The sequence below is a fragment of the Caretta caretta genome, chromosome 1, assembly GCF_965140235.1.
Source record: "Caretta caretta isolate rCarCar2 chromosome 1, rCarCar1.hap1, whole genome shotgun sequence".
Classification (NCBI taxonomy): domain Eukaryota; kingdom Metazoa; phylum Chordata; order Testudines; family Cheloniidae; genus Caretta; species Caretta caretta.
The window spans coordinates 44,017,631-44,031,769 of NC_134206.1; the positions used below are offsets into that span (position 1 = coordinate 44,017,631).

At 44.2% G+C, this 14,139-nt stretch overlaps 2 protein-coding genes across 6 annotated transcripts in view; one reads left to right on the plus strand and one right to left on the minus strand.

Annotated features, from left to right (window-relative positions):
- MTMR6 (myotubularin related protein 6) overlaps positions 1-11,518 on the minus strand; it is a 37,825-nt gene extending 26,307 nt beyond the window's left edge. Inside the window, exon 1 of one of the 4 annotated variants that reach the window (XM_048846040.2) lies at positions 11,499-11,518. Coding sequence is in view for 3 of the 4 variants with exons in the window: in XM_048846004.2 (XP_048701961.1) it covers positions 4,619-4,687 (69 nt within the window). In the remaining variant the exon portion in view is untranslated. Of the gene's footprint in view, positions 1-4,139; positions 4,370-4,618; positions 4,788-11,498 lie in introns of those variants that run through there. The other 3 variants (XM_048846023.2, XM_048846004.2, XM_048846013.2) reach the window with 3 other exon arrangements.
- Positions 11,519-12,035: 517 nt separating this feature from the next.
- Positions 12,036-14,139, plus strand: part of NUP58 (nucleoporin 58) — a 53,572-nt gene continuing 51,468 nt past the window's right edge. Inside the window, exons 1-2 of one of the 2 annotated variants that reach the window (XM_048846064.2) lie at positions 12,036-12,311; positions 13,758-13,897. In XM_048846064.2, coding sequence (XP_048702021.1) covers positions 12,196-12,311; positions 13,758-13,897 — 256 coding nt within the window. In that variant the 5' untranslated portion in view covers positions 12,036-12,195. The remainder of the gene's footprint in view (positions 12,312-13,757; positions 13,898-14,139) is intronic. The other variant, XM_048846055.2, reaches the window with a different exon arrangement.

A 14,139-nucleotide genomic window follows, 5' to 3' on the forward strand; every position in this document is an offset into this window, starting at 1 on the left:
ACTGATGATCTTTGAAGCAGAAATTAATCCCATAACTGTATTGTTCTACAGTAGTAAAGATAAAAAGTAATAACTGAATTCTTTCACTAAAATAAGATTTGAATTGGAATACACATAAGAAACACATCTACGGTGCCATTTTTGCACACAGTCTCTTTTCTGAGCATAACCATACTATTTCCTTAGGCTAACCAAAGAGTGACAAACTGTCGCTCCTGTACAATGTAAGTATCTAAGTACATTGCAAAAGCTTGGCCAGACACTTGTAGAGTTCATTTCAGATTTGTTTTAAAAAAGTCAAGAGCACCATAACTGGAAAGTCCGTCCACAGGCTGAACACAGTTATGTGTATGGCTTTAAGAGTCAGTGATAAGACGACTGGATGCATGTGTCAACAGTTCTCCTTGGTAGAATACTGGGCCCAACAGTTGCTGCTCTTTAAATATTCTGACAGGTTTCAGAGTAACAGCCGTGTTAGTCTGTATTCGCAAAAAGAAAAGGAGTACTTGTGGCACCTTAGAGACTAACCAATTTATTTGAGCATGAGCTTTCGTGAGCTACAGCTCACTTCATCGGATGCATACCGTGGAAACTGCAGAAGACATTATATACTATATTATATGCTATTACCAGCAGGAGAGTGAGTTTGTGTGTGTGGTTTTTGGAGGGGGGTGAGGGAGTGAGAGAACCTGGATTTGTGCAGGAAATGGCCCACCTTGATTATCACTTTAGATAAGCTATCACCAGCAGGACAGTGGGGTGGGAGGAGGTATTGTTTCATATTCTCTGTGTATATATAAAGTCTGCTGCAGTTTCCACGGTATGCATCCGATGAAGTGAGCTGTAGCTCACGAAAGCTCATGCTCAAATAAATTGGTTAGTCTCTAAGGTGCCACAAGTACTCCTTTTCTTTTTTTAAATATTCTGTGACTGTGTGGTCAGGCTCCAGTGCACCACTGTTATTGCTCCACTGAGCACTAAGGGGGCACTACCGGGGGAACTGAGGCAGAAGCACAGGGACTGGGCTCCCCTAACCCCACTTCACATAGAATCCATCTCACTCACACTTCCCTTTATCTTTATTTTCCATGTTTAGTTCGAAGATGAACAATGCATACAATTTTGGAATGTATGTAAGGATTTAGGAGCGTAAATCCCATTTTCAAATGCAATTTAAGCACTTCAAAGCGTAAATCTAATTGAAAGAGAATGGGATTTACGTTCCCAAGTCAATTAGATGCTTTACAAAATTTTATTCAGTATGTGCTGTAACAGCAATGAACACTAAGGGCAACTCCAAAGAGAATTTACAATTACAAACTCAATCCACAATAAAATAGCCTCATTACTGAGACTGGAAAGGGAAGGGAAGGAACTTCATGATTACCTCTTCAGGTTAATGTTCTCACTGCCAGCCCATTGGTCTAGAGCTGTGTGTCACTGCATTCTTGCCACTAGACCCACTATAAGTTCTGCCTTCAAGCCAGGATTCCATTTGCAGCATTCATAGTTTGTTTAGCCATTTACTATGCCATCCATGTGGAAAAACAAAATCTCCAAAGAGCAGTCAGATTAAAAAAGTAAATATGCCTCCCATAACAGTCAGAACAAAGTCCAGCCTAAACTATTATGCAGAAGAGATTCACAAGATACTTATATTTTAATTGCCCCACTTCCCATGATAGATCTGCTTACATTTATCATCAACTGGTATATGCCTGCCTGCCTTCTTCCACTCCTACGCACATTATATCCTCCAAAGTTTATTTTGAAAAAAAAAACAAATAAACAAAGCAAGCACATTAGTAGACATGTTTCATAATTGAATAGAGTCCTTTGATTTGAATTGAATAAAGTCAAACCTTGGTCATTTCTGCCAATTAAACCCCACATTTTAACGTGAATTATTTTAGCAGGAATTATTTCAAAATAATATTAGACTCTGACAGAGCACCCTCAAAAAAATTCATGACATACAATTTAAATTTCCTTTTTTAAAAATTACATTTTTCTTTCTTCATCTGACTTTTGACAAGAGAAACTAAGGCCCAATTCCTGCAATTGACTCTGTACAGTCAAATCCTGTGCCCATCCTGAGCCTCATTGATTCCGATGGGATTGGGCCTACACAGAGCTAGGTGAAGGTTTGTTGCCAAAATAACTACTTGGAAATTGGTGAATCCAGCCAGCTAAACCAGTTTCCTGTCAAATGTAAAGTAAAAATATCTATATTCTGGATTGCTACTTTCATTTATAAGAGTTAAATTAGCTGTAGTAAAAACAAAATTCTCAAACATTACTTAAAATGACAATGTTCCTTTCAATCTATTCACTTGTCTCTAGTATGTTAGTTTTGTGTAACATAGTAAGTCTTAATTTATGTAGCTTTGTTGGCAAGCAGCTGACTGATCAGACCCTCCCCAGCCATAATGAGTTTTATACTGATGCATAAAGAAAATTAAAAACTGATAACCTGCTCCCTTAATTAAATATTGGTTATAACTACAGTACTTTAAAACTGGAACATGACATCATCCCCTTCCTTCATATGTCTATAAATCCAGTTTATGGTCAGACTGCCTGATCATTAAATGAGTAGCTTGTAAGGTGATGGCTTCTGGGGAACTGCAGATAATGTACGTTTCAGAGTAGCAGCCGTGTTAGTCTGTATTCGCAAAAAGAAAAGGAGTACTTGTGGCACCTTAGAGACTAACAAATTTATTTGAGCATAAGCTTTCGTGAGCTACAGCTCACTTGCTTATGCTCAAATAAATTTGTTAGTCTCTAAGGTGCCACAAGTACTCCTTTTCTTTTTGCAGATAATGCAGTCTTCAGCAGCCTTTGCAGACAGCAGCACTCCCTCTCTTCTTGCTGGAGGCTGAACTACAACTCATTCTGCACATCAAAAAACTCCATACACCACAGAAACACAGACATCAAGTAGTTTCAGCCTAGGAACATTTTTGCTTCTGCCGTTTGCTTCTTTATAACATATAAAAAGGGCCCGAAAGTTTTGTTTAAATTCCCCTTACTTCTTTTCTTTAACATAGGGAAAATAACTGGAATGTCTCCTCTGGTCTAAGTGGTTTTTCTGGAGATGTCCCAGAGGATGCATTCTGTTAGCTCTCACACTAACTGAATGGGGCAGGGGTGATGAATCTTTAACAAGGCATTCTTTCTCCAAAGTATGACCTACTGAAATTAGAAAACAGATGCACACAAGTTTTAAAAAGTTACTAAATATCCTCTCATTCATCCTTCACTCTCTTGATTCGTGGTATCATTGGAGTAGTTTTGCAGACATCATCATCTACGCTAGGGACATTTTCTAAATATTTCCCACCGCAACATTAATTCATGTCAATTTGTGTTTACAATGTTAGAAATACTAGAGTAGACTAGCACTCAGCACTTCACTGTCATTGACTTTGCTCAGAATAGGTCTAATTGACATGGTATTAAAGATGCTGGCAGTCTATCTACACTAGAGCCATGATCCAGCATGTATAGTCCTTTATGCCTGTGCAGGGCTCTACTGAAGTCAACTGGGCTCTGCACTGGTGCATGGATCGCCACACATGAATCAGCTTGGATGATGACTGTTTGTGGTTCCCAGTAGAGCTAGAACATAACTGACAGGGCCTGTAAAGAACTAAAAATTGTTTCAAATCCAGTTTTTTCCCTTTGCAGGTCATCTTTAAAGAGGAACCATCAATTTAAAAATCACATTTCTGTATGAAATTTCCCTGCTATTCATATAAAAATAAACCATAAAACCAGAAAGGGGGAAGAGAGTTTCCATTTCTCTGCCTGTTTACTTTGTACACAAGACGTTATCAGATGCACAATCACTTGCACCATTTCCTCTGCATGACTTCTGTTTGTGTCTTTCACCCAGCAAAGGAAAACATTTTAAAAAAATAAGATTTGATTGTAAAACCACAGGAACTGACAGAGAAACACACTCGGGCGGGGGGGGGGGAACTATTGGCAACTATTTTTAACTCCTTTTGAACATAATTAGATTTCCAGCTGACAAGTCCCTTTAATGGAGTGTACACTGAATATTTCCCTTATATCCTGCTCTGGCTGGGGAAGACATGAGATGACTTGATCTGGAAAGTCTGCTCCATCCCTACCTTCCGTGATCCGGGAGGCACAGGAGGAAAAACGCATCCTGTGACCGCTCCCATCGGAAACCCTGTCAGCGCAGAGCGGCGAGAACACAGGCAGGGAGGGCGAGGTGGCTTTGCGGAGAGATTTTCACCACTCTCTGTTTTGTTTGCATTTCACAGACCTGCTGCACCAAACCGGCCGCGACTCCAAAGGCCGACGGGGGTGGGGAAGGATCCTGCCAGCAAAGAGCGGCCCCGGCCCCCTCTGTCTGTACCCACTGTCCCTCCCAGCGCAGCAGAGACTCACCAGCCGCCCCGGGCGCGGAGCAAGCCTCACCCGCCACCCTCCCGGCAGCATCTCCCCAAAGGTCCCCTCCCCATGGCGCCGCCGCCGCCGCTGCGCCTCCCCAATCCTACCCCCAACCACCCTACGCCCCCGCACCCAGCTCCTCACTGCCCCCGGCCCCCCACAGCGCCCTCCCGCACCCGCCCTGGCCCCGCACCCGGCCTCCGATGGCCCCGCCGCGCGGGGAGGGGGCGGCGGGTACCTTGGTGGTGCGGATGTGCTCCATGGTAGTTACTGCCGCCGCCCCGCTACGCCCAGCGTCTCCCTGCCGGAGCCGCCGTCACCTAGAGACATTTCCTGGAAAGAGCGGGGGCGGAGTCGGCGAGGGAGCGGCCAGAACTGCCTGGGAAGATGCCGCGCAGCGCCCCCTGCCGGCTGGGGGACGCATCGGGCTCTTCCCGCGCCCCGCCCAGGCGCTACGGGTGGGAGGCTGGATGTGACGAGCGCTGAACCCGCCCCCGCGTTCAAGGCCGGAGCCCTGTGAGCCCGCCCCCGACCTGCCCAGCAGCAGCACCTCCCTTAGCATGGTGGGAACCACACAAAACTCTGCAGGGCAGGGCCCAGCAGGCACCAGTTAACCCCACTTCAGACTGGGGGTTCTCCCCAAAACCTCACCTAAATGCGAACCCCGCCATGATATCCACCCTAGGTAAAATAACCCAGCCCTCAGGGGCTGAGGCCTTACAGGAGGCAAGAGCCTTAGACGCCCCAGCCCACCTTCTCCATTACTTTAAGAGGTACCCCTGACCCACTTCTCCCTGTTTTGGTGCTTTACATGCTATGTCACACAGCAGGTCAATATACAGATCACTTTATTTTATGTTGCTGAACATTACAACATAACTGTTTATTAGTTCATGGGAGGCATCTGGAGTATGAGACACATCTTGAAAATCTAAAGAAAGAATTAAGGCCCCAGTCCTACAACAAGCTCTGGGTAGATGCAGGGGTCCATCCAGGTGGACCTCAGGGTAGGATCATGGCCCACATTTCCAATTCACCAGCCTGTATCTTCCCAAACTATTGAGGGAAGTGGGGAGTTTTGCAGAGTACAGGTCCAGACTGTGGTGACTCAGGAAGCAAATTCCAAAGCTGATAATCATGATTATAATCATGCAGATTATGATAGACTGTAATACATCATTTGGACCACAAATAAAGCATGGTGTGGTGCTTCTTAAAAATAAGTTTTGGCCTTCATCTCCCATGAAACACAGGTGACAGACCTACCTTTAAATCTTCTCTTTGTGTCACACCATTAATGTTATAGTCACTAATCTATTAAATTCATCAGTTCTCATGTTAAATTTCTCAGTGACAGACCCCAGTGTTGAAGGTCACCTCTTACCAGGAGGCTTCTATGAAATATAAAGCTGTCCACCTCTGACGCAACCTCCCTGAGGAAGTCAACAGTGGAAACACTACCTCTCCCCTTCCCAATGTATCAGTCCATCTGGCACAGCAAGTCACTACCTTCCTGCTCCCAAGAGTGGGTGAATTTGGACCAAAGTTCCTAAAGATTTTTGAGAATGAAAAGTGCAATAAAATTTATTATTATATTAGTTATTTAAACATAGTTATGCACACAGATATGACACAGGATTTCACAGCTGCAGACTGACGCAAATACTACAGATGGATTTTAAACTAGGATTAGATCATTTTATGTCCATCAGTAACATTTGCAGCTCAGTAAGCCAAGGCATGTAATAAATGTTATCAAACTCAGGCTTCAACTGTGTCTAAGAAAAAGGACTTGAAATTCTAGATACGGAGTACATCACAGCCTGAATCAAACCATCTCAAGACTTGTTTGAAGAAAGACAGCCTCCAGCAAACCAGTTGCTCATGACATTTGAAAATATACCTACTGACAATCAATGATCAACAATACATTCAGGCTCCAAGGTAATATTGAAAAATGAGGACTGGTCTCTCCTGACTGTCGAAAGCATGTTCTCAATTCCACCAGGACCTTCGGGTTTCTCTGTCTGTGTGTGCTTCTCATGAATCACCAACTTCCTGTAAGTCTCCTTCCTGTGTGGTGTCTTTCGACCAGAAGGCCTCATGACTTCATATTTACTTGTAAAAGAAAGTTTTAAATAAAAAAATAACTACTCCAGAACCAAATAATACTCAAGATACCTGTTTGTATACTTCCCAATGGATTTTCTGGGGGGCCGCCTGAACAAGCACAATGTATGACCCTGCAAAAATCTAGATTTCTGAGTCAGGGGCTGGCAAAAGAGGCTGGGGTCTATAAGCAAATAAGCAATCTCCTGTTTTTTGTTCCTCCTGCATTCAGAGAAGAAAGACTTTATACGTTCCTTGTAATTTGTCAAGATTGTATCAAAGAAAATACCTGACTCTATAATTAATTTCTACTCCCCACTGGAACAACCTCAGGACCTAAAATTTTGACTAGCTGCTAAGATCAAAAAGGGGCAACACTATGTATACACAAAGTATATACCATGCCCAGACATATACAAACAATATATAAATATATGTCCTTGATGCTCTGGAAGATGTGAGGGAAATAGCTACCAATTGGCTTCCCCAAAGATCCTCTTAGAGCTAAAAGAGATGTATGGGCCATCAACAGCCCCCTTCTGAAGATCCCACTATCCCTGGAAAAGGATGTTGAACCTGCCAGTGTCATCCCTCTTACAGATATTTTGTGCATACAAAGGGAACTTGACAAAAGGGTCAGAATCATCTCTGATGATCCCAGTGCTTTGGAGAAAAGGCTGATCCACTGCTCTGCATTCTATAAAGATCGAGGTGTCCCCCAGGGGAAATGAGCTGCCAGAAACCTCCTCCAAAGTTACTGCTTGAGGAGGAGGGATCAGGCCACCAACAATTGTCCACTGACGAGCCTGCTGCTCTATTCGGGGGGTCAGAACACCAGGAACTTCGCTAAGATGTACTTGTTTAGGGATCTTCGGTTCACTAGCAGTCATCCACCTATTGAACACAGTAGCTACCTAAGCTCTTTCCACACTATGGTTGAAACCATAATATCATCAAACACCATAGGACACAGGACTGAAAGGGCCTCCTGGGTTGCCAAGTGCAGTCCCCTGCTATTACAGGCAACCCCAACATAATCCCATTCACAAAAATTATCAAGCTACATTTTAAAACTAGTTAAGTTCCCTCCCATACACTCCAATTGGAATGCTGTCACAGAACCTCACTCCTTTGATGGTTAGAAATCTTCTTCTAATTTCTGGCCTAAATTTATTCATGGCCAGTTTATACCTATTTGTCCTTGTGTCGACATTGTCCTTTAGGTTAATTAGCTCTTCTCCCACTCCCTGGTCACTTCCTTCCCTCCTTTTCCTATTTAGGAACATCTTTTCCTATTTTATTACTATAATGACCACCCCCGACATGTTATGCCTATGTTTGTCTGGTTTTGTACTGTCTGAGTTCGCAGCTTTGATGAGTTTAAAACTGCATAATTGCGTAATTCTATTGGAGACCCTGTGATGCATGCTGTGTTCAGAAACATAAACAAACATACATTCCCACTCAGCCTTCATTTCGCTGGCTAAACAAGCCAAGCTCTTTTAGTTTTCTATTGTTTTTATTAGTTATTCCATTTCCCTGATCATCCTAGCAGCCCTTCTCTGCAGCTTTCTAGATTGAATTCATCTTTATTGAACATGGGTGATCAGAACTGTACACAGTATTCCAGATGAGGTTGTTGGAATTATTAATATTTATACAGAGTATTACCACAACACTAATTTAACCATAAATTCCTTTATTAAATCTGAAGGCCAAATGGTATTTATACAATTGCTCTGAACAAGCCTAAATAATAAGCAATTTACCATACCCAATGCAGTAACAAAACATTTATAAACATTTGATCAAGAATCAGATACTTACAAATAAACTAACCCCAGGGGTAATTAGATCCAGGTTAGTCGGCTCAAACCTGGTCAGGCAGGTATTAGCAATGAACCCTTTCAGAGTTTACTTTTTATATTCTTCAACAAACAAGAGATGTCATTGCCAAGTACTGACTTCACCTAAAAATCAATTGGAGACAGATCACCCTTATTTCTGGTTTTACTCCCGATAAGATTTACAACCTCCTTCCTTCCCTAGGCCTTTCCTCTCCACCTTCTTGCTGACTAGCAGTTTTTTCATTGCACCTGGATTCACATAGGTGTTAACACCGGTGTGTGGGTTGGGACAGGCCATGTTGGCTCATTTTAAGACAGATTCTCTTTATTTAAAACCATCTGCAGTCATCCCTATCAGTCAGACGCCTTCTTTTTAGAAACTTCCCCTTATCTCATTATTCTTTGAAACAGATATCCTCCCAACTTCATTCCTTCTGGCCTTATAATTAATTATTTTCAAGGCCTTTCCTTCTAATTGCTAGTTAGGGCCTTTCTTTACAACACATTTATTTCCTTAACCAAACTTAAACTAACTCTCATTCTTAATTTAACATTTATCCTAGAGAGGTCTTACCAGTGCCTTGTACAATGACATTTAATACTTTCCTATTTTTAATGGAAATACCTCACCTGATATATCCTAAGACCATATTTATTTTTCTTTTTCACAGCTGCATTACATTGGTGATTCATAGTCATCCTGTGATCAACTAATACAGCTAATACACTGATGAACCCCCAGCTCATATCCGAATTTCTTGTTATTAGTCAGGAAGTGCAATGACTTTGCACTTTGTGCTATTAAATTTCATCCCATTTCTATTACTACAGTCCTTAAGGTCATCCAATGTTTCCTGTATAATATTCCAATTCTCTGTATTGACAATGACTCCCCAAATTGATCTTTGAGAAAATCCACTAGAATCTTCCCCCACAATTAATAGTTCTCTTTTCTGAACAACCCGTTATCATCCACCAAATTAGCCAGTTCCTAACCCATTGTGCTAATCCCCATTGTAATAAATAATTTTCCATGTGGCACCATATCAAATGCAGTTGATTAGATCAACTGCATTTTCCATGTCTAAAAAATCAGTTATCTTATCACAGAAAGATATCAGGTTAGTCTGGCACAATCTACCTTCAGTAAACCCAAGTTTCATTTTATCCCATTTTCCATTTCCCTCCATGTTTTTAATTATTCTTTCTTTCAATATTTGTTCAAATGCCTTGCATTGAGGTCAGATTGATGCATCAGCAGTTGCCTGAATCAATCTTAACCCTTTTTAAAATATAGGTACAATGTTTGCTATTCTCCAGTCATACAGTACCATCCCTGATTTGACAGATTTATTAAAAATCATTACTATTAGACTTACAGTTTCATGTGCCAGCTCTTTCCATATTCTGGGTATTCTGGGATGGAGACTGTCCAGCTCCCCTGACTTGAGCACGGTAAATTTTGCTTCTGTGCAGTTTTCCTGACCAGTGCGCACTGGGATTTTCCCTCTGAGGACCATCTTTATAAAATTATACTACAGACTATTTGGGGTGCCTATGTTGGTGATCTATAGAATACAGTAGTTCTAAAAAAAAAAAAGTATCCACACTGGTCATGAAAACTGTTCTAGATTACAGCCATGTCTGTCCAAGTCTGGGGATTGCTAGCACAGTCAATTATAGCGCAGCTAGAACTTTAACATGAAGCTTCCCTGATGTTTGCATTTTGTGCTGCTTAGCTGCTTATTGATTGGTCAGTACAAATGCAACATTTGTGACATCATGATCCAGCTGGCAAGTCAAGCAGTGAATTTCAAACAATGGAAATGCTCGGAGGCATCATTATGTCGATGTCATCTAGACCAAACTAGGGAAAAAGGGGTAAAGGTTAAAAAGCTGAAGGGACAACACAGAACGTTTAAAAAACAGTCAGCCTGGTCAAAATCCAGGCAGATAAAAACTGCATCTGTACTACTTGTGGAGGAGACTGGGTCACAGTCGCTGCCATGTCAAGAAAGAATGATCTTTTTTGTCTCGGACTATGTTGTAAGGGTGTCCCTCAGACTGATTCCATAAGTAGGTAAGAAACATTACTTCAAACTTTATTGTCATCAAGAACCTAACACAAGGCAATGGCATTTTGCCTTCTAGTGTCATTGACCAGTCTTGTTCAGGCCTCTTCAGTTAGCTGCCCTAATGGTGGGTCACGACAGGCCAGGGAGAAAACTCTGTTGAGCTTAGATGTTGGACAGCATTTGGGTAAAAGAGGAGGCTATCTTCTTTCTCCATGGATTTTGGATTCCACAGGCTCTGGAGGTACATGCAGAGCCCCTGAAAGCTGGTGTCACAGGGACCATAAAAAGGCTATCCCTCAAGCATCCATGTGTAAATATAAGCACAGGCCAATCAAAACACCACCATCCAGTGCAACTACCTATTACGCTCTGCTTTGCAGTAAAGACTTTGCAGCAGACAGGGAATCTTCAGTTGCTTGTTTGAGGCACGTTTAAGCCCCTTCCACAGGTATGCAGTAACATTCTAACCAAGATTCTGGCCTCTGCCTTAAATGCATATAGAGTCTCAGCCCTAATGTTTTATTAATATATTTTTTTGCACTGAATGCCTTCTTTCTTTTTTTTAAAGGACACATGGTTGTTGATTGCACAGTACTTTTTTCAATGTGTAATTGTTGCAATAGTTTGTATTATGGACCTATAGATATACATAATCATAAACTAAGATACGTATATGTGTTTATTTGGAACTCCATGTCTGTGTATTATAAAAAAATTGATACCATCCTTATGTGACCCCAATCATGGAAGTACGCATCTCTGTGTTTACAAGATTAGAGTGACTGTTGAAGCTGCAATCTAATGCTGATTTTCACTCCCACTGTAATTCAAAGTAATAAATAAGTAATTTTTTCAACATTTGAAAGTTTGCTGTAAGGTGAATTTTCATATGTAGACTTTTTCCTGGACTGCAAGATTATGAATAACTTTATATACTTTCCACCGAGTGGTTTATGCCAAGACCCCAATCCTACAAACATTTATGCATGTGCCTAATTTTAAACTTGGGACGAGTCCAATTGATTTCAGTAGAACTACTCACATGCTTAAAGTTGAGCACGTGCGGAGGACTGGGACCTGTCACCTCCTCAGTCTGTGTCGGAGGACAGGGTGGCAAGCATTGCTGTTATCAGTGGCATGAAGATTTCAGATACAGGGGACAGAAGAAACCAAGGTGGTGCCAGTCACATGCTGGGACACCGTCGCAGCAGTGCCCTGGTTTTGGCATCGTGCTTGTCAGAGCCCATGGGGCAAATCAGGAGACGAGGGTGACATCGCCCCGGGATGCTGCAAAATCCACGGGAGGGGAGCGCGGCGAGCCCCCCGGGACTGTTACCTCAGCGCGGGATCCCGCTGGGATTTCACGCCCGGCCAAGTGCCGGGGCGGGCGGGGCGCGCTCGGGCCTGGCTGCTGCCGCTGCCGCCGCTGCCGCCCCGGGCCTGGGCGCCCCGCGCGGTGACCCGGGGAGCAGAGCACCGGCCGCCCGGAGCGAAGGGCTCCGCCGGCTGCCTGCTGGCGCTACTGTCCCTTTAAGTGAAGTCCGCACGCAGCCGGCTCCCCCACTATCCCTTGGTGCATTGCGGCGGGGGGAGGGGCATTGTCGCAGGGCTGCTGCGTGTGGGGACGGGGAGCTATTCGCCGCGCCTGCTCCCCCCACCCTCCTCTCGGGTTTGAAGTTGGCGCCCGGGAGCGATGCGGCGCTGAGGAGAGGGAGGCCGAGGAGACACAGGCCGCCGCCATGTCTGCGGGATTCTCCTTCGGGGCCGGCACGCTGGGCTCCGGCTCCGCCGCCGCTGCCGGGGCGGGAGGCGGCGGCGGCGGGGCAGGCTTCTCCTTCGGAGCCGTCCAGCCGAGGTAACCACGGGCCGCCCGCCTGCTGCGGCCCGGGATGGGCCCTTCCCGCGTGGGGCGGCGAGCGCCCGAGCGGGCCCTGCCAGCCGCGTCTCACCGCGGCGGGGGCGCTGAGCCTGACCCCGCGTCCCCGCAGGCGGAGCTGGGCCCGGGCCCGCTGCGTCCGGGCCCGGCCCTTATCTGCGCTTCAGCTGCCTCCCGCGTCCCTGGGTGGGGCCGGCACGTGTGTGACTCGGGGCCCTGGCGGGGTTTCCCCGCGGCAGAGCGCCCCGGAGGCGAGAGACCCGTAGCTCGTGGCTGATGAAAGGCCCTTTTCCGCCCAGTCGGCGTCAGGCTCCGCTTGCGCACGGTCGACTAACGGGCTTCACTCGGGGGGAAGGATAGTTCAGTGGTTTGAGCATTGGCCTGCTAAACCCAGCGTTGGGAGCTCAATCCCTGAGGGGGCCAGGTAGGGATCTGGGGCGAAAATTGGGGATCGGTCCTGCTTTGAGCAGGGGGTTGGACTAGGTTGACCTCCTGAGGTCCCTTCCGACCCTGAGATTCTATGAAAGTGGCCTCTGCAAATGCAAGTGTGCTGCCGCCTTGGGGGGGGGGGGAGCGATGTCCCGTCCAGCCGTGTGCTCCAGAGGGATACGTGGGAATCAGTAACCAAGTATTTTGGAAATTCCCTTTCCGCTCTGCTGTGTGCCCTGCTACTGCAACAAACAAGCTCCCCCCCATGGCCAGAGCGGAAATTAAAAATGCACGTTTCTAAGGAGAGTTGAATTATTGTCCCATAGGTCTCCACATGCCGTAGAAATGAGAGGTTTAATATGGAAAGGTGTAAACAGTTTTGTTTACCAACTGGTGCAGCTCCAGCCCCTGCAGGTTAGAGAATATTACAGCTTATATTGCTGGGAATGCAGGTGGTGCTAGGCTGATAAGAAATCTGCTTGCAAACCATCCTAGTATAATTAAGGATTCAGTAAGAACATGCCAGTCAAATTTCATTTGACTGTATCTGCATTTGTACACTTTTCCACAGTGTGTGGCAGCCTTCCCTCTTGCTAAGGATTACTGTGAATAGCCCATTGGAGAACCCAACGATGCTACCTCCTTACAGTTTCTTTGGTGTCTCACATAATTTAAGCATATTAATAACAGATTAATGTCCTAACTAGCATGTCAAAGATGTAACACATTATATACTATTAATGATGTACTGAAATACCCTCTGCTTATTGGTTCTTTTGACACCTACTACAGCTTATTGTTTTGCAGTAAGGATTTTTTGCTCATCACAATACACTTTCTAAAATGTAAATACCAAAAACCCCATATTATTTTGTCTTGCTTATTAGGGCCTGATGCTTGGGGAAGAAATGAATGAAATAATTGCAAATATGGATGTAGTAAATGGATTAGTTTGCAAAATAATTGATGCTAATAGTCAGTTTTGTCTTGTAATAGCTCAACCGGAGGGCTTAATTTTGGAACCTTGGGCTCCTCGACTGCTACAGCAACTACATCAGCTCCATCAGTGGGCTTTGGAAGTGGACTCTTTGGTTCAAAATCTACCACTGGGCTTGCTCTAGGAGGTACTAATACAGGTAGGGAATACATGTGGATTTATTCCTTTAATATAGCAGAAATTTGGGCTTTTGCATAATCTGTGTGTTTCATGAATTAGTAAATGAACAAACACAAAAAGGAAGACTAATGCATCACAAAGTGTGCTGAAATGTTTTTAACTGTAGCTATATACATTGTTAGCAAATCCGTTATCGTTTTTAAAAATAAGATCTTAATAATGCATTATGGCATTACTATTACAGGAAACCCTGATAAGTGA